The sequence below is a fragment of the Gobio gobio genome, assembly GCF_949357685.1.
Source record: "Gobio gobio genome assembly, chromosome: 1".
NCBI classification, from domain to species: domain Eukaryota; kingdom Metazoa; phylum Chordata; class Actinopteri; order Cypriniformes; family Gobionidae; genus Gobio; species Gobio gobio.
The window spans coordinates 40,039,278-40,060,053 of NC_137097.1; the positions used below are offsets into that span (position 1 = coordinate 40,039,278).

Below are 20,776 nucleotides of genomic sequence, written 5' to 3' on the forward strand. Positions count from 1 at the left end.
TGTACAAAAAAAAAACTATCTATTTTCTAAATGCATGGAAATTCTGTAGTTGAATTCCATAGTATGGTATTATGTAAAAAACAGACATTCTTTAAAATATTTATTTTTTGTGTTCAACAGAAGAAAGGTTTGGAACAACTTGAGGGTGAGAAAAAAAAAGACAGAATTTTCATTTTTGGGTAAACTATTCCTTTAAGCCCCACCCCTGCAAGCTCCCGTTCATCTTTCTCCACCTTTTAGGGAAACAGCCAAAATCCTACAACAGTGGCTTTAACGAAGAGTTAACTGTTAACTCAGAAAGCATTAGTTTCTGTAGCCCTGTAGATGATTCAGCAGATGCACAATGCTGGGGCTGAGCGGTGGTTTCCGTGAATACTCACATGGTGCTGGTGGTGTAGTTAGCATCTCCTCCTTCCACATACTGCACCTGGTTAGTATACACATGCTGGACTGGCACCTGTTGGAGCTGCTGCTGTACCTGTGACGCACATACACCAATACACAAACTGAGAAGGCACAATCGACACCATCACAGTTCTGCAATAAACTTAAACAGTGCACTAAATCAGTGTTTCCCAACCTTTTAGTCTTATGTACCCCCCAAAAAGATTTGTTAAAAAATTGACTTTTTATTTTAATATATTTTATTTATATATTAAATATTTTGTTTATCTACACTAAAGTTTAAACATTTGGGGTCAGTAAAATGTATTTATTTATTTATTTATTTTATTTAAAAAAAATACTACAGTGATGCATTAATTTGATCAAAAGTGACAGTTAAGACATTTATAATGTTACAAAATATTTTTTATAACTTTTTATAACTTTATATTCATCAATGAATCCTAAAAAATATAATTGTTTTCATAAAAATATTAACAGCACAACTGTTTTAATGATTATTATTAATAAGAAATGTTTCTTGTGCATCAAATCATCATATTAGAATGATTTCTGAAGGATCATGTGACACTGAAGGCTAATGTAATAATGCTGAAATTAATAAGTTACATTATTAAATATATTAAAAAAAGAAAACACTTATTTTAAATTGTAATATTTCACAATATTGCTATTTTTACTGTATTTTTGAGCAAACAAATGCAGCCTTGATGAACAAATGAGTTTCAAAAACATAAAAAAATTAAATTTACAGACCCCAAAGTTTACAACAATTTTGTCTATAGTAAATATTAATTGTTGTTTATTTATTTTTTTAATTTGTTAAATTAATTTAAAATAATTACATTTATGTTTTATAATTTTTACAAAGCAAAATACCCAATGTATACTGTGAAGTACATGGACCCCTGGTTGGAAATCACTGTGCTAACTGATCTAACACAATCTCTCACTTATTGACCACAGTTTCACCTACTGTGTTTTATCTAAAGTCACCTACGCTATGGGCAGAAGGCATCTCATAGAGGAAAGGCTGCACATCTGGCACAGCAGCAGAGGTGTAGGAGACCCCGCCTGTCTCCCAGCCCACAGATATGACAGGCAGAGAGAGGGTGACGGGCGAATAAGCGACAGGTAGAGATGAGGGGAAACAAGATGAGTAATCCAGCAAACCTCCATTAACAGATACGTAAGATAAACTGTCTCCAAACGGGTTAGTGCGTTTCTCTAGTAGTACTAGTGCTGCCCTATGCTCCATCCAGTCTTCTATCTGTCTCTGTCTCTGCAATTCACACTCTCTCTGTGCTTCACTTCCTCTCTGTCTGAGAAAAGGGCTCTGAAAACAACCATCAGAGGTTTAGACAACTTCCTGCTTATAGAATTTTGCATTAAAGGAATTCCACTTTTTTTTTTGATAAACTATTCCCTTAATGTAAGGTGGCATGATTATGAACTTTAGATGAAATGCACATGAAATGCATTTTACATTGGTCATGGGTTGAACTTGGATATCATAACACTGTAAAAAGTGATCAGTTGACTTAAAGGGTTAGTTCACCCAAAAATGAAAAATACCCCATAATTTACTCACCCTCAAGCCATTAGGTGTATATGAAATTCTTCTTTCAGACGAATACAATCAGAGTTGTATAAAAAAATGTCCTGGATAATCCATGCATTATAATGGCAGTGAATGGCACCAACATTTTAAGCCCAAAAAGTGCATCCACCCATTATAAAAGTAATACAGTTACCAATTACGCTTTTTCCGTAAGTTAAATACAGAAGGCGGTCCGCCGGAAGCTAGATATTTTACTTTATAACTAATAACAGGGTTTTTTTTAAGTCAACGGATCACTTTTGACAGTGAAGCCATGTTTCCATACACTCATTTTTATGTGAATTTTGGAATACTGCATAAAAAAGCTGGATGAAAACAGCAATTCTAAAAAAAAAGCATGCTCTCAACTGAGGATATTTTTTATCCGATAAGAACATGCGCATTAACTATGATGGAATCACATTTACTAAATAAATCCCTCGGTGCGCTACAAAAAACTGACTTTGTTCTGACTTGGCTTCAACGGTGGATGTGATTGGATAACTGGATTTTCATTGCACAGCATCTAAAATGTAATTTTGGTCATTCTGAAATGCCTGAGCATCAGTTTTGCCAAGTCCACAGATTTGGGCTACTTTAACACTGTTGCCACTGTCTATTTTTCCATGTCCGTGGGTTGAAGCGACCCCAATAATGTTATATTTAGCCCCAGTAATAGAAATTTTAGCAGGGAAACCCTGCAAAAAATGCAGATTTTACCCCCCTGAAATGCGATTGGGATAGTTTTGGGCTAGTTTTGAGTAGCAATTGGGCAGGTTTTGTTGTGAAAACCTGGCAACCCTGGGTATAATGACCTTTCAGAAGTGTCTCACATGATTGCATTCCAAAACACCAGGCATTCGAACGCAAGATAAAATGACAGATTTATTGAGTTTTGGCTGCGTGCTATGAGATGCAAAAAAAGAGCCACATTGCAGTAACTCACACATTTATTACAGACATTTTTTGCCAATTTCCCAGGAAGTGATGATTTCGTTCTTTTGGACACAGGGTTCGGACAGATACTGTAAAATGAAATTTTCAAGGACGTTTCAAGCATTACTTTTTTGGTTTTCAAGGACAACAATCAGAGATCTCGCTTATCAAACAATATCTTTATTATCTTTAAAAAAATATATATTATATATGTTTTAATTAATATAATATAAATATAATATATGTTTAATTATATATGACCATTAATATACGACAGACCTGAAGAATGAAAGCAATATCACGCTCATAGCCATGCGAAATGGCTCTATATCTATATAAGACGAGCAGCAATGTTAATGTTGCATGAAAAGGTTGTTTTATCGATAAAATGAAACACTAATTTCACATATATTGTCTTAAATTTCAAAAAGTCAAATTCACAACAGTGAATGGAAACATAGCTAGTGGCATCAATTTGACAGCAAAGCCAGTCTTTACTGACATAATAACACACATTTATATGAGAGAGACAGCTTACCTCTTGTGTCAGGTGCACAGATTGTAAGCTGGTGACATTCAGCTGGGGGCTCGGCTCAGTTTTCGCTGTCTGAGATGTGGCTTGAACTACTGACCTCTGTCAATAGATTGCAGGGGAAAATGAAAAACATTAGCTCGCTGAACAAGCTACTATGAGAATGACAAACCACAGTCTAATTTATCTAAACTGGGCCACCAGTGATGCCAGTAACGCGTTACTTAGTAACGCGTTACTCTAATCTGACCACTTTTTCCAGTAACGAGTAATCTAACGCGTTACTATTTCCAAACCAGTAATCAGATTAAAGTAATTTATCCAAGTCACTGTGAGTTACTATTTTTGTCATTTTCCTTAGTAAAAATATATATTTTTGCTTTCTTGTTTAGTCTCAGCAGGGGTTTTCCTGCATAGAGGAGAATTACGAGGCGGCCGCTCCGTCTGTCGACAAAACTCAAGACAGGCAGTCACTTGCTCAGATTAGGCATGTCGTGATAATTAAATAATCATCAGAAATATATATTGTCACATTATCCTTCAGCAATCATTATTAGTATATTATGATTTGCTAGTAGCCTACAAAGTCATCTAAAGCTATTCCATAGCTGAATGTCTTTCCTCCGCTGCTGTCATTCTCCGTTCAGCATTCAAACTGCGCGTCGCGTTCGGTTCCAGTCAGCAGCTGCACGGTAAAGCTCACTCACTCCATATTATATATTACCGTTATAATACTTGATATGTTGATAAAATAATTTATCTTCCTGGAGTTTATCTAGCGGTTTCTGAAAGATTGTTGTGCTCGCTACCCAGGTGACAACAGGACTATTAATAAGCATCACACGCACAATAACCAGAATTAAAAACTGTGAAGAAACAAATAATTAGTGAATGTTTGGACCGATATAGGCTAAATAGTAGACTAGGATTTGTGCGCTCAACGCTCATCTTCTCTTTATGCCGTGGACTTTTCAATGTGCACTCGCGCTGCACTGCACACTGACTCCATGTTGCTTTAAGCGCATCATTCTGCACCCGGGATGCGCATAAGCGCTTTGTTGCCGCTCTGTTTTGAAGCGTTTCATATATTTTCATAGTTTTGTGCACTTAAAGACTATTAAAAAATATATTGTTCTCACGGATCGATCATATATTTGTTGTCCCTTTACAGAGCTGCACATTACGTTTACAATAAAATATAAATCTTGTAATTTTATATTATTTGTGTAGGCCCATATAATTATTTACATTCATATAAATAAAAAATTAAATAAAAATTGTTTTTCATAAATGTACTATTTAATAAGAACACAAAGTAATTTGTACCTTTTCATTAACATGTTTAGATTTTATAAAATTAGTCAAAATATTTTTTTTGGAGATACAATTTCAGGAGATACATTGTTGACGTTACTGTTAAAAATGCACTTCCAATAAAGTGTTGGCAAAAACGGTTGTCATTTTTATGTTGAGGCTGCAGAGGTGTTGTCGGCAACTGATGAATGTAACTAATAAAGTAACTTGTAATCTAACTTAGATACTTTTAAAATCAAGTAATCTGTAAAGTAACTTAGTTACTTCTAAAATCAAGTAATCTGTAAAGTAACGAAGTTACTTTTTCAAAGTAACTGTGGCAACACTGTGGGCCACTAATGCTTTTATGCTTTTGGCTCTAATGCTTTTTTCTCATTTAAAAGCTGTACCTCTGAAGAAAAGAATAGTGCTGTGTTTTAAACTTGTGTTTAAAATGAGATAAAGATATTTCCAGTCATATCAGCGGCCTAATTAAAGCAGATTTATTTGGAGCAGAGATGTTGAGATCATGTTAACCCAAATACTATTCACATTACCCCTGTTATTAGAAACTAAATAATTTTACTATAATGTTTTAGCTTCATCCACAATGCTAGGTGTCAGTATAAAGTTAAAAATCAAGTTAAACACAAACACAATATTACACTAGTATTTAAAAATTTGCGATCAGTTCTATTTGAATGTATTTTAAAATGTAATTTATTTCTGTGATGACAATTTTCAGCATCATTACTCCAGTCATCGATACTTCAGTTTCACACGATCCTTCAGAAATCATTCTAATATGATGATTTGATGCTCAAGAAACATTTCATATTATTATCAATGTTGAAAACAGTTATGCTGCTTAATATTTGCCCAGGCTTTCGGGGTAACCCTTGCTACGGACCTGCTACCGATTATAAACTTTTGAACAGTAGTGTATGATTTAGTTAAAAAAAATGTATAAATAGCATATTAATTGTATATAGTTTATTTAAAAAATGCATTCACAATAATGCATTTGCAATGGAATGAAATGTGGCGATTAACCAGGAATATTCATTTAAATCGTAATCTATATCTTATATTGCACAAAGAACTCACTACATACTACGGTGAAAATGTAAAAACAGCAAAACAGTTCTTAAAAAGATGCACTGTACATCACTGTACATGCAAATGACATAGACTATGGGATTACCAATCGACCCATCTCCTTTTATTGCTATATTTGGTGTTACAGCACAGAACATGCACCTAAGTAGCTATGATTGTAATGTTGGCCTTTTGCACACTAAATGCCAGAAGATTAATAGGGCCCTATCACATATGGTGCAATGTGACGCCAGACGCGACGCAAGTGTTTTTTGCTAGTTTCAGCCAGGCGCAGTTATCATTTTCACGTCCAGCGCCACGTTGTTTAAATAGCAAATGCACTTTCACTCATCTGCCCACCTGCACTCATCTGCTGGTCTGAAAACGAGGTGTGTTCAGAATTGCATTGTTGGCACGTTGCTATTTTGAGGCAACTGAAAACAACTGCACCATTGACCAACTGAAACCTGGTCTAAAGTCAAAAGTGCAGTATTTTTTGTGTTATTTAAAGGGTGTGTTAGTAATATGCACCTATAGCCGGGTGCACAACGGGCGTACACTCTGCTTATTACACACACAGGGAAGCGCAGCAGCACACAAACATTTTAAAATATTCCTCTCTGGAGAAGCGTTCAGTCTTTCCGCTCGCAAATTACGCCGCATAAATAGCGAATCCGCCATGGTGCAAGCGGAACTGGATTTTAAAGGGAATGGGAGATTACATTCTGATTGGTTTATAGCACGTTACACCCAAAACATATCCGTGACTCATTAAGAGAATAGGTACAACCCTTTTGGACCACGCGCATGTGCGCCGACCAGTTTTTCTCTTGTTAAACTAGCGTGGAAAAAGTGGATTCCCTGTGTGCATCTGCGCCATGGACTTCAGACCATGCGCTCAGATCGTTAAAATAGGGCCCATATTGTTTAAATGGATATACCCTCTTCCCCCCACTTTTTACATTGGATTAAGGAGATCATGCAATATCTTAAACTAGAAAAAATAAGATACTCTCTTCAAGGGTCTACCCAGAGATTCTATGCAATCTGGCAACCCTTCTTGTAATTCGTTGAAAAATTTCAAAGGGACATTCCGGCAGTACTGTGAAACTTTTACATATTTAAAATTGGCTTTATTTTTTGAGAGCAGTGGTTTCCTCTATGGTCACTTGAACGCTAGTGATGCTCAGGGTTTAGAAACAATGTCTTATTCATTTGAGGCTTGCAGGGCAAGCCTTTTTGAACTGCTGTTCTACAAAACCCAAACAGATTCAAACAACAAGCTATGCTGAATTTTTCTCCATCTGTGGACTGACTAAGGCCCAGATGTTTAGAAATCCTCGCACAGCTTTCTAAGCTTCAACAACACTTCTTCTGATCGGATGAAATCTAATTTTATCAGACCGTATTCAGTATAAAAGAATAACCTAAAACGAAAGACGTTCTGCATATATATATAACATATATACAGTGGGGCAAAAAAGTATTTAGTCAGCCACCAATTGTGCAAGTTCTCTCACTTAAAAAGATGAGAGAGGCCTGTAATTTTCATCATAGGTACACTTCAACTATGAGAGACAGAATGAGAAGAAAAATCCAGAAAATCATATTGTCTGATTTTTAAAGAATTTATTTGCAAATTATGGTGGAGAATAAGTATTTGGTCACCTACAAAAAAAGCAAGATTTCTGGCTCTCAACGACCTGTAACTTCTTCTTTAAGAGGCTCCTCTGTCCTCCACTCGTTACCTGTATTAACTGCACCTGTTTGAACTCGTTATCAGTATAAAAGACACCTGTCCACAACCTCAAACAGTCAGACTCCAACTCCACTATGGCAAAGACCAAAGAGCTGTCAAAGGACACCAGAAACAAAATTGTAGACCTGCACCAGGCTGGGAAGACTGAATCTGCAATAAATCAACTGTGGGAGCGATTATTAGAAAATGGAAGACATACAAGACCACTGATAATCTCCCTCGATCTGGGGCTCCACGCAAGATCTCACCCCGTGGGGTCAAAATGATCAAAAGAACAGTGAGCAAAAATCCCAGAACCACACGGCGGGACCTAGTGAATGACCTGAAGAGAGCTGGGACCAAAGTAACAAAGTCTACCATCAGTAACACACTACGCTGCCAGGGACTCAAATCCTGCAGTGCCAGACGTGTCTGTCAGGATGTGAGAGAGAGGACCCAAAAGGCGAAGGCAAGTTAAACAGTCCTTTAATTGAGAATAAGCAATACGGCCGCTGAGCCGTCTAACATAAAGTCTTTCTCAAACAATGCAATGAGGCAGTAGACCCGGGTAGATGACCGGTCCGTAGAGTAGAACAAAGGAGACTGGCTGACGGCCGTAGACAGTGGGGACAAGACAGGATACGAGAGTTCATAGCAGGACACATCTGCAAACATAATTAATAATCTGGCAGAGAACAAAGGATAGACAAGAACTAGAAATAGAGACGCTACTCAGAGGGGAACGGAGGGACAGGTGTGGAATGAATGAGTCTAGCAGTAGTCACGAGGAACAGCTGAGACTAAGTGTATGCGTGCAAGTGCCCGGAGGGAAGCGTGAGTGTGAGAATGACCAGCAGGGGGGGAAAGAGAGGGATAGACAGGATCATGACAGTGTCCCCCTGCTTAAGCCAGTACATGTCCGGGCCCATCTGAAGTTTGCTAGAGAGCGTTTAGATGATCCAGAAGAGGATTGGGAGAATGTCATATGGTCAGATGAAACCAAAATATAACTTTTTGGTAAAAACTCAACTTGTTGTGTTTCGAGGAGAAAGAATGCTGAGTTGCATCCAAAGAAAACCATACCTAGTGTGAAGCATGGGGGTGGAAACATCCTGCTTTGGGGCTGTTTTTCTGCAAAGGGACCAGAACGACTGATCCGTGTAAAGGAAAGAATGAATGGGGCCATGTATCGTGAGATTTTGAGTAAAAACCTCCTTCCATCAGCAAGGGCATTGAAGATGAAACGTGGCTGGGTCTTTCAGCATGACAATGATCCCAAACACACCGCATTTCAAGGTCCTGGAGTAGCCTAGCCAGTCTCCAGATCTCAACCCCATAGAAAATCTTTGGAGGGAGTTGAAAATCTGTGTTGCCCAGCGACAGCCCCAAGACATCACTGCTCTAGAGGAGATCTGCATGGAGGAATGGGCCAAACTACCAGCAACAGTGTGTAAAAACCTTGTGGAGATTTACAGAAAACGTTTGACCTCTGTCATTGCCAACAAAGGGTATATAACAAAGTATTGAGATGAACTTTTGTTATTGACCAAATACTTATTTCCCACCATTATTTGCAAATACATTTTTAAAAAATCAGACAATGTGATTTTCTGGATTTTTTTTCCTCCTTCTGTCTCTCATAGTTGAAGTGTACTGTGTACCTATGATGAAAATTACAGGCCTCTCTCATCTTTTTAAGTGGGAGAACTTGCACACTTGGTGGCTGACTAAATACTTTTTTGCCCCACTGTATGTATATATATATTATATATACGCATTATCCTGCCGAAAGAGGCCACAGCCACCAGGGAATACCGTTTCCATGAAAGGGTGTTCATGGTCTGCAACAACGCCCACAAGGATGGCAGGACCGAAGGTTTCCCAGCAGAACATTGCCCAAAGCATCACTCTGCCTCCGCCATCTTGCCTTCTTCCCATAGTGCATCCTGGTGCCATGTGTTCCCCAGGTAAGCGACGCACCCGAAAAAAAAGCGTGATTCATCAAACCAGGCCACCTTCTTCCATTGCTCCATGGTCCAGTTCTGACGTTCACATGCCCACTGTTGGTGCTTTCGACGGTGGACAGGGGTCAGCATGGCCACCCTGACTGGTCTGCAGCTATGCAGCCCCATACGCAACAAACTGCAGTACACTGTGTATTCTGACACCTTTCTATCAGAACCAGCATTAACTTCTTGAGCAATTTGAGCTACAGTAGCTCGTCTGTTTGATCTGACCACACGGGCCAGCCTTCGCTCCCACTTGCATCAATGAGCCTTGGCCGCCCATGATGACCCTGTTGCTGGGTCACCACTGTTCCTTCCCTGAACCACTTTTGATAGATACTGACCACTGCAGACCGGGAACACCCCACAAGAGCTGCAGTTTTGGAGATGCTCTGACCCAGTCGTCTAGCCATCACAATTTGGCCCTTGTCAAACTCGCTCAAATCCATACGCTTGCCCATTTTCCTGCTTCTAACACACCACCTTTGAGGACAAAATGTTTGTTTTGCCTAATATATCCCACCCACTAACAGGTGCCGTGATTAAGAGATAATCAGTGTTATTCACTTCACCTATATGAAGTCATAATGTTATGCCTGATCGGTATATACATACACATTTTATTTGTGTGCAGACATGGAAAAAAAACAATCACATTTTGAGGAGCTGCAGCAACCAAAGTCTTTATATCTATCTACACTACACCATTCAAAAGCTTGGGGTCATTAAGATTTTTTTGCAACTTTTCCGAAAGACATAGCACTCAGCAGTCACTTTTGACCAAATGAATACATCCTTGCTGCATAAAAGTATTAAAAAGTATTCACCTTTTGAACAGTAGTGAATACATTCAATTATTTCTTGATTTAACACTTGAAGGCATTGCAGTGCACTCCAAAGTTGTGCTTGTTTAGGTGAGCGGTGGTGCGGATGGCTTTACTGTGTATTTGGGTGCAGAGGGTTAGTGTTACCTGTTGTGCGGTCTGAACCTGCTGTACCACCTGCGTAGGAACTCCAGTCTGGACTACAGCAGCAGGAGGACTAGAATCTGACACAGAGTCACTGGAATGAAGAGAACCCTCTACAGGAAAAGAAGAAGAGAGAAAACTGTTGAGGATAGGAGGGAAACATTTTTGAAAAAAAAACAAGTAAATTAATTTTAAAGTAAAATTTTACATTTATGCATTTGACAGAGGTTTTTATACAAAGCAACTTTGTACACATTTTAAGTTCATGCTTTCTCTGCTAATTGAACTCATGTCCCTCAGTTGCTAGTGCTATGCTCTGTTTGAGCTACATGAATAGTTGATCCGTGATCCTTACTGACCTGTCCCCATGGTTCGGCACGCATGTGATTCACGGATTAATTGCAAAGTTTAACCATCATAGACTGAAAGTTTATCATTTGCACATGATTTTTCTGGCCAATTTACACATTCAAGCTATTTTAAACCATTCCAGCCAAGCGGCTATCTCCTCCAGTTTTCCTTGAAGCCAATACGGATGAATTGAAATTCATCGACTGGCCGCTAGAGACATGTGGGTAGAACAGGCCCAACATCTCCAGGATTATTTTGCAGAAAATCACTTCAGTTAAATATCTCTTTGTGCATAATGGCTATGTGGTGTAGTAATTGTATAGACACAATTAATCTTATAACTCATGTCATTCATTCTTAGATTGGTTATTTACTCTTACCTGTAACTGTGACAACAATGTACTGTGGTGTATTCTGAGCATTGTTGGACTGCGTAGGTGAGCTCTGAATCTCAGCTGTGACATACTGAGTCTGAGCGGGCGGGGCTTGTGCGGGTGGTGCCTGGACGATTGCCTGGCTCTTCTGTGCTTGTGAGGGAGGGGGCGTGGTCTGGCCGGTGGACAGGGTCGCTGAAGGTGTGGCTCCTGTAGTCTGAAGTTCAGCCAGGAATTGTTGGGGAGCTGCTGTCACGGTGGCAGCCTGCCCTGTTGTGGAGGTCACACCGCCTCCCTGAGGCTGGGAGGTCTGCTGCAGCTCTCTCACATAAACTGGAGTTGCCATTGGGTTCCCCTGGACTGAGTGCAATAAAAAGGAGATGAATCACAGGCTTACATGATAATATGTAAGGAATAATGTACATTATGTGTAATACGAGACATGTGTAATACGTGCCCAGATGAGTGGTCATTATACAGTGTTGCTATTGATGGCAGTCATTATCGGGGGATTAACAGAGTGCATTAGTACCCACCCACTTTTTCAAAGTGTATTTTTTTTCCATTCATTTTTCCCATAGGGATTTGCTACAAGGTGAATCACATTAAAACATTTTAATCTGACGCAAAAAGTATTTGAAAATCAGAAAAAAGACAAAGGTACAAGACTGTGTAAACTAGGCCTACAATCCCATTAAGCATTTCGAACAACAGCTCTCAGATTCGTTGAATGTTCTGTTCAGCATCATGTGTAATGTAGTTTTTCACCTCAAATTCAGCTGTTAAACATGATTATTTAAAAAAAATTGTTGAAATGATGCAAACTGATGGCTTCAAAAGAAGCATATTCTATTGAATAACAACCTCAGAGCTCACAGTAAGTGTATCTTTAATGGTTAAGTTTTAAGATTAAAAATGTTCCCAATGGAGAAAACTTACGGAACCTAAACAGTTGGGTTCCCCGAAGTAAAAACTACATTCATTTTCTCCATAAGGAGACTTATAATTTTGAACGATAGCTTATAAACCTTTAAAGACAGCCTTACTGTGAGCTACGAGGTTGTTAATCAATGGTATTTGCTTCTGTTGAAGCCATCAGCCCACATTATTTTTCATGGGTAACTGGAATTCCTGGTGAAAAACTACATTACCCATGATGCTGTACAGAAAATGAAACTAATCAGATTCGAAACACGCTCCAAAAGATCTCTTTAGCTCCACCCACTCCCATTAGGCAATGTAAATGTCGATCTCTATACGCTCTCAAAATACTGATATATATATATTAGGGTTGTCAAAATTAGCGCAATAACGCATGGGTTTAAATTTTTCAGTTTAACGCGCAAAAAATATTTAGCACAATTAACGCAGGATCCGTTTTTTTTTCTGTCATCCTTTGGCTGCGCTACAGTATATGATCACACTATCATTCATTACAGTGCCTACGTCTAAGTCTACTGTGACCTTTTCGACGTGATTGCGCAATCCTTGGCATGATGTCGCAGAGCAGCGCAAGATGAGCAAATTAGGTTAAAAAGTATAGTCTTTTTTGTTTTTTTGTTTTTATGACCGATGGTTTCGCTAGATAAGACCCTATTCCTCATCTGGGATCATGCAGAGCCTCTGAAGCCCTTCAAAGCGCTTTGAAACGGCATTGATTTGGACCATCAACATTTTGGTTGCCATGGAAGTCTATGATGGGCAGAAAAATCCTGGAATGTTTTCCTCATTTTCGACTGAAGAAAGAAAGACATGAACATCTTGGGGTGAGTAAAATATCAGGAAATGTTCCTTTTAAAGTGAACTAAACCATTAAAGAGTGATAAGAGCGATAAGATACAAAATAAGAACTTAAATCTGTATTGGCGCGCGTCTGTGAATCTTATGTCTGTGTGACACACACAGGACTTGTGCGCACAGAATACCGCTTCAGAAAGCGTGCCTGCGTTGAGTTCTCTTTCGTGCTTGAACGGACAAAGACACACAAAAGTATGCCAAAATGTCCGCTTTGTTGATTATCCTTGTAAGCACAGTCTTAAATCAGTTAAGTAAAGTCTTAAATGAACGCAAAGAGTTGTGAGGAAATCGATGCGTGTCAAATCCGGCTCCACGTCATGTGCTTCAGATCTTAAAGTGACAGCAGCCTAATAAACCCGCTGCTGTGATGTCTGTCATTAAAAAAAAACACTCACTGCTCTTGACTGAATATTTGCAGCTTTAATAAGAATTAGTCTATATTTAATTTAAAATTCATGCAGTGAAGACTGTGAAGTGTTAGATAACTTTATTCAATTTCTGTATATTTCCTATCTGTTAGCTCAAATATTTAATATTAATACTTTATGTTGTTTCTACATTCATTTGGAGATTAAACGTGAAATTATTACTATATAAACATAGATTAAAAACTTTAATGTTAATCGCGATTATTTACAGAACATTAATTAGTTCATTTTTTTAATCGATTGACAGCGCTAATATGTATGCATATTTTGCAATATTGTAAATGAGCAGTTTCATATTTCTCCATCATTTTTTATTTGATTATGCTGTGTGTGATGCTTCATGGGATTGTAGTTCTTACCCTCACTAAAACCGTCCTGTACCTTTGTCTTTTTGTGAGATTTTCAAAAATATTTTTGCTTCAAATCAGTTTCTAATGTTGTGATTCACCTCGTAGATGATTGGTTCATGGATTACAACTCTTAATGACTATTTTAAAATCCCTATGGGAAAAATGAATGAAAAAAATACTTTCGGAACTATAGCCACTGAAAAGGGCTATTTTGCTCTCTATTGACCTCGGAACATTGTGACTGACCAATCAGAATCAGGCATTTCAGAGAGCTGTGTGATAAACACAATATAATAAACAAGAGAAAATAGAAAACTACATTTAAATGCAGTTGTGTGAAATTTCATCCATTCACTAGGCAAAAAAATGCCAATAGTGCAGGCTGAGTTATGAACTGATGTAAAAACTCTAAGTATGACCAATATTAATAGTAATGCTTGCCATAGCTAACAACAGTATCAAAGATTTTTTTTTTTTATCATTATCACTAATCAATGTCACTAAGTACCACCTTGGCACAACCACACGGTTACAGGAAAGCCCTAAAGACTACAACCATTGTTGGGCCAGCAAAAAAAAGAAGAGGGAAGGTTTGGGCAGAGCGTTTGGTGTCCTATTACCAGTAACCTGATCACTGCTTGCAAATGAATGAGGGCACACAGCATTGTCAAGAACACAAAGTGGGACTTGGAAACTAAAAAATGGAAACACCATTTAAAATAAGCTGTATTTCTCTAATAAAAATGTTGGTCGTAGATCTTTTAAACTCCAATCTCATTGTTAAAACCTTTACGTTTTGCTTGTCTTCTACTGGCATTATTGTTCCCAGAATTTGTAACAGATAATGTCATGTGTCAGTAAATGTACTTCATTACTCTCAAATTCACGATTCAATTACACAATTCAATTTAATTTTGAATTAATCCTGTAACGTTATACATTTTGTTTCTTTGTATTCTTATAGATTATGAATTTTGCTGTAGCACTCGTTTTGTTATTTATGCATCACTTGGTTCATGAAAGGCCCTACATTAATAAAAATATGTATTTAATATAATAATACACAATAAATATGTATTTTAATAATATAAAAATATGATGTGTATATATATATATATATATATATATATATATATATATATATATATATATATATATATATATATATATATATATAGGAACAAACCAGCCTGTTCTTCTTCAATATATGCATATGCACCCCATAATCATAAGTAAATCAATAGAAATGTCAATAAATAAAACATTTCACTTGACAACTATAATCATAGAGTGATGCAGAAAGATTTTATATATAATGCAGAAAATAATTACGTTTTCTTGACGTGCAAACAGTATCTGCGCACTGTGAGCAGCGCAGTATCTAATTCCCTGTTTTGCATGGAGACATCTGTATATTATTTACAATGGACGAAATGTTATTTCGGCGCATTACTACATATAGTTTAATGTCCAATAATCCTGCAGTGGACAGTAAGGTTAAGAACAGGAGGGTCTCTGGTTTATCCAGCAATAACTGCAGCTTTGTCAGCGTGCTCGTCGGTGTAACTATGCCAACAGCGTTTATAACACCTGGCTCCATAGCAACGCTAGCCGAATGCTATGGATGGGTGTCTATCCAGCAATGTGTATGGAGACTCACGTATTATTGCAAACAACACCCGCCATTTTGTACAACCTATCTAGTATATCGTCATAACAACGAGCAGCTTTTGGTGAGGCTGTTGGTCATGTCTATCGTCTGTGAGACGCATCTGGCTAACGCGCGACTCGATCGCCTAGCAATCCCTGCCACCGATAATGATTACTGGACATCGATAGACGCTAAGAATATCATCATCCTCGCACCTGCTTCTGCTTTTAACCTAATGTGACTTCATATGAAATATAAAAAACGGAATCACCTCTTATTCCGAGTGACTTTTCCAGCGGTACTTTTGATTTAATGCTTTTTTCAATGAATCGGTTTGTTGTTGTTGTTGATTCTCGTTGCTGGGTTCTTGTCACCACGACTACCGTGGCTATGGCGCTTCGTCCTCACCCAGGCAACTGTTGCTACCCACTCGCTGTGTTCCCGCCCCCTTTCTTCGCTCTGATTGGTCCAGGTACAATAACTATAACGCAGCGCCTTCCTATTTGTGGCACTAGGGAGCCGCTGCGACGTACAGCACCTGGTTCGTCTGAAGTGTGTCAATCACGCGCCTCGCGCTCAGATTGTGCGAACGGGGTGTTTATGTACTGATCTGGAATCAGTCGTGTTGTTTCGTTTAAGTTCACTATTACAGCACGGCTGATAGAAAGGAAAGCGGATCTGAATGTTGTATACGAGCTGTAGCTGTTACCACACACGATCCAGCACAGGGCGTTTCAAACTTTTAGATGCCACGGACACCCAAAGATAAACATCCTCGTGTGAGGGACCCCCATCCTCAAATTTAAGACACCTGTCTTTTATAATCACCCAATTAATACACTAAAAAATAATAGTATTATATATCAAGCCTAACATTTTAGTTTCTATTAAGTTACTATTATAAATAGTTTCTGCTCACTGTAATAATGTACTGTTAAATGTATAATTTGGCCTATTTGTTTATTTAAATCAACATTTTATTGATTTATATTAATCGTTAATTTAATAGATTAATATAATTTTTTATTTTAATCACATTTTATTTATTTATTTTAATCTAATTTATTTATTTTAATTAGATTTTTTTTTTACACTTTATTATGTTAATTTAACATTAACATCTAATATATAGCCTATACTTTAGATGTTACATGTTTTAGATGTTAATTTAACTTTTATTCACTTATATATTTATTTTAATCGTATTGGTTTTTCTCTAGACTTTGCTGTCACTCCTTTGCGGCCCCCTGGGGGTCTCCGGACCACAGTTTGAAAAACCCTGATCTAGACTCTTCTTCCAAATATGAAATATAATAAATGTATAAAACTTTAATATGTAACCATTTTTTTTTTATTAAACACACTTTTAGTCCATTTCACCTGAACAAAATATGTCTCAAAATATGTAATAATAAAAAAAATAGATCACCTATACACTTAAAATGATATATTAGAAAATCAAATTAATATAGGCCCTATGCAATTGAATTGTATATTTCAATATACAAAAAAAAAAGTCCATGACCACCATCCTTGCAGGTAATGTAATATAAACGTCAGACGTAAACGTCAAACATTATGGTTAATGTCTCTCGAAATGTCATGCTGTTGTCATTGTTATCATCGCATTCATTAAAAATGCATTATTCTTTTGTCATTTTGGATATTGGCGACCTTTGTCCATGTGGTTACAAAGATTGCCATGTGCAATGGACTGTGTTATCACACTTTGAAATGCCATGCTCGCCACAGCTCTTTGTCCTTAACCTTTAACCTTACGGTCATTACATCGTTTGAAAAATAAAGGAAAAATAAATTATGCATAGAAGGGCAAAGAAGGTAAAACAAGCATAGGGGGTGAACTCAGGACACAGATTCGGGTGAACTCAGGACAGATTTTTGAGAGGTGTGTTGTTACTTTCATAAGTGATCAGGCTCACAATTTTCACTTAGTCGGTAATAAAACAGGTGCATTTTTAGCAACCATTTAGCAATGCCATAACCAACTAGAACCCTGTGGCAATTGCATAGCAATACCCTGACAACAGCTGAAACAATTTAACAGTACTATTTCTACACGATTTAAAAATAATAATAAAGCATTACTAACAAATAATACAGTTTCAACCTAAAAAAGTAAGTGTTTTTCTGCTGCCTTAAAATTTTAAGTTTAGTCAACTCAAATATCCAAGTTGTCACTTTACATTTCAAGTTGACTAAACTTCCATCAACATAACCAATGTGACAACCGTCGGTCGTACGATGTAACTATACACATCACAGCATGTAAATAGGAAAATGTTGGCGTTATTTTGTCACTTATTGAGCAGTAGGCTAGCTGGAGCCATTTACCTCCAGTCTTTGTGCTAAGCTAGGCTAGCGGTGGGTGCGTCAGACAGAGTTATGGCACGCACAGAGATTAATGGTATTAAAGGACTTATCTAACTCTGGGGGACACAGTGAATAAGCGAAAGTCCCAAAATCTGGATTATGAAATCAGATTCTAAAATTAAATTAGATTAGATAGATTATATTAATTTTAAAATGCTCATAATTAGATAAACATTTTATTTTTATGGATTGCATGATTACATATTATAAACACATCATTTATTGATTTTCCCTATTTCACATTTCACTTTACATTGGCATGCAGGCAAACAAATAAAATATGTATTTTCTTAGTAAGTGTGCTTTTATTTTCAAATTGTTTATTTTTATTTTACATTTTTATGATTTAATAATTTATTTAAGCTTTTCATCACAAACCCCTAATGCAATTCCTGTTGTAGAATGTGCAATCTATATGTGATACAGGTCAAAATTATCTAAAACTAATCAAACAGTTTAAAATATTATGTTACTAACTACAATTTCCGTCATGGAATTTGAAATCAGAACAATTTGTCAATTTTGCACACAGCAATAACTTGAAATGAGTCGCATTGCAAATATGATTCATTAATGTAAATAGAGAAAGAGTATTTCATGTCACAGTACGCCCTTGCATTTTAATTACACAATCACCTTTCCTGCGCTTGCTTTTGTTTCCAGAAAGGTCTCTGACTCTATCTTAGACGGTTATCTGTGACTCCTGTCTGCCTGTGGGGGGTGGAGGGGTGCAGGGGGGGAAGAGTATGTCTGCTCCTCATCTCTTTATAAGCAGGAGCAGGAACCCGGGAAAAATCATCAAACAGGCATCTGGTTCCAAACCAAAGGGAGCCCAGCAGGAAACCAGCTTCTGACCATCAACCCGCTGCTATCAGTGAATATCTGTTCTCAACATGATGTGGAAAACCACAGTGCTCGCCGTGTGTCTGCTGCTGGCTGGAGTAAAGGCACTGGACGGCCCCTCGTATGGAGTCAAATTATGTGGCCGGGAGTTCATCCGCGCTGTCATCTTCACTTGCGGAGGCTCTCGTTGGAAACGCTCCTTGACAAACACAGGTTAGTATTAAACACCTACACTGGAAAAAAAAAGAGAAGGAACATTTACTTAACTTTTACATTTTAAAGTGTATGCTTTTCTTAGAAACATTTAAGTATATAATATATTGAGACAGCATATATTACAGAAGTAATAAATACTTGGTACACAACACAATTAGAAACATTTAAGTATATAATATATTGAGACAGCATATATTACAGAAGTAATAAATACTTGGTACACAACACAATGACGGTAACATTCAATAGATCATTTTTTGAGGATGAATGTGTCATTTTTAGTAGAAAATGAACTCCAAATGTCACAAAATGGCAAGTTACTTATCCTAACAACAATGCCCCAGTGCATGATGGGAACACCAGTATCAGAAAAGTTGAGCAGTTTTCCCAGATTTTATAATGTTGATATTTACGCTTTAATTTCTATAAGCTTGAATTGAGTATAGAATTTGTTTTTTATTCTTGCCTTAACTAACCTTTTCATGTAGAAATTACATTAGTTTGTTCTGTAGTATTTACTTATTTGCTTATATAAAATGCAATACAAATGTAAAAATTTAGAATTTTAAAATACAAAAAATTATTACGAATACATGACCAGTCATGTATTTTTATTTTATTTATTTTTTTACAATAGTAATAAAAAATTATGAAATAGCAAAAAATGGAACTTCGGGAATTATGTATACACTACCATTCAAAAGTTTGTGGTCTATATGTTTTTTGAAAGAAATAAATTAATACTTTTATTCAGCAAGAATGCATTAAATTGATCAAAAGTGACAGTAAACACGTGTATAATGTTGCATTTTTTAAACTTTAAAATATATATATATCCATCCAAGGAATAAATTACATTTTAAATGAATAAATTACATAACAAATTTACGTTATAATATTTCACAATATACAGTTTTTGATCAAATAAATGCAACCTTGGTGAGCATAAGATACTTCTTTCAAAATACTGAAACAAACAAAAAATCGTACCCTCTTTTGAACAGTGCATGATAACATTTTTTAGACTTGGACTACAATAACGTAAATCACTGATCCATCTTATGTTTTACAATTACATTAATCAGCATCTCTTATGTTGCACAGATGAAATACTGGGCTTATTGAGCTCGTATGACAGTAATGCTGCAGATACCTCCCAGCATGCATCTGACTCAAATCTTCCGTCACTGGCACAAGGTGAACAGGAAGGCGGCATGTTCAGCAGGCCTGCGCGCTCTGTCATTTCAGAGGAGGTGCTTGAAGCGCTGCGCACCGTCGACAGAAAGGGACGCGATGTAGTTGTGGGACTGTCCAACGCCTGCTGCAAGTGGGGCTGCAGCAAAGGAGAAATCAGCTCCCTTTGCTGAGACTATCCCTCTCTATGGCATGAGTGAATAAAGGAGTGTGTGTGTGCTTCTCCAGCCCCTCCTCTGTTGAATGTTTCTGTCTCTGTGCTTGAGAAACCTAAATTGTTTGTTTTCATTGAACTCCCATTGTTGCAGTTAATTTAAATAGTGATTTTATAGATATTGTAATGTAATAAGTTACTTTTTGTTTTAAATTCAATGTGTTCTGTTTTTAATCTTTATCCAGGGTATATTTCAATCTTGAATAAAGATGATTATTTGCATTAATCGTTAATGAATCAGTTTGTGCTTAAATGTGTGTTCACATTGGAAGCTTTTAGATAATAAGGTTTCATTAGTTAACTACTTTAGTGAACTAAGAATTGACCATACTAGCATTTACTAATCGTATGCTCATTTCAGCATTTACTACATTATTAAAATCAAAAGTTG

At 37.0% G+C, this 20,776-nt stretch overlaps 2 protein-coding genes across 3 annotated transcripts in view; one reads left to right on the top strand and one right to left on the bottom strand.

Annotated features, from left to right (window-relative positions):
- The window catches only part of rfx1a (regulatory factor X, 1a (influences HLA class II expression)), a 35,964-nt gene extending 20,009 nt beyond the window's left edge, over positions 1 to 15,955 (bottom strand). The window contains exons 1-6 of one of the 2 annotated variants that reach the window (XM_079829078.1): positions 15,799 to 15,955; positions 11,308 to 11,661; positions 10,580 to 10,689; positions 3,480 to 3,575; positions 1,406 to 1,479; positions 381 to 478 (exon numbers count right to left, since the gene is read on the bottom strand). In XM_079829078.1, coding sequence (XP_079685204.1) covers positions 381 to 478; positions 1,406 to 1,423 — 116 coding nt within the window. In that variant the 5' untranslated portion in view covers positions 1,424 to 1,479; positions 3,480 to 3,575; positions 10,580 to 10,689; positions 11,308 to 11,661; positions 15,799 to 15,955. The remainder of the gene's footprint in view (positions 1 to 380; positions 479 to 1,405; positions 1,480 to 3,479; positions 3,576 to 10,579; positions 10,690 to 11,307; positions 11,662 to 15,798) is intronic. The other variant, XM_079829077.1, reaches the window with a different exon arrangement.
- Positions 15,956 to 18,811: 2,856 nt separating this feature from the next.
- Positions 18,812 to 20,344, top strand: rln3a (relaxin 3a; the record flags this gene model as incomplete). Its single annotated transcript, XM_079829099.1, has 2 exons — positions 18,812 to 18,974; positions 20,082 to 20,344. The coding sequence occupies 2 exons, from the start codon at positions 18,812 to 18,814 to the stop codon at positions 20,342 to 20,344; spliced, it is 426 nt and encodes a 141-aa protein (XP_079685225.1).
- Positions 20,345 to 20,776: the final 432 nt, after the last annotated feature.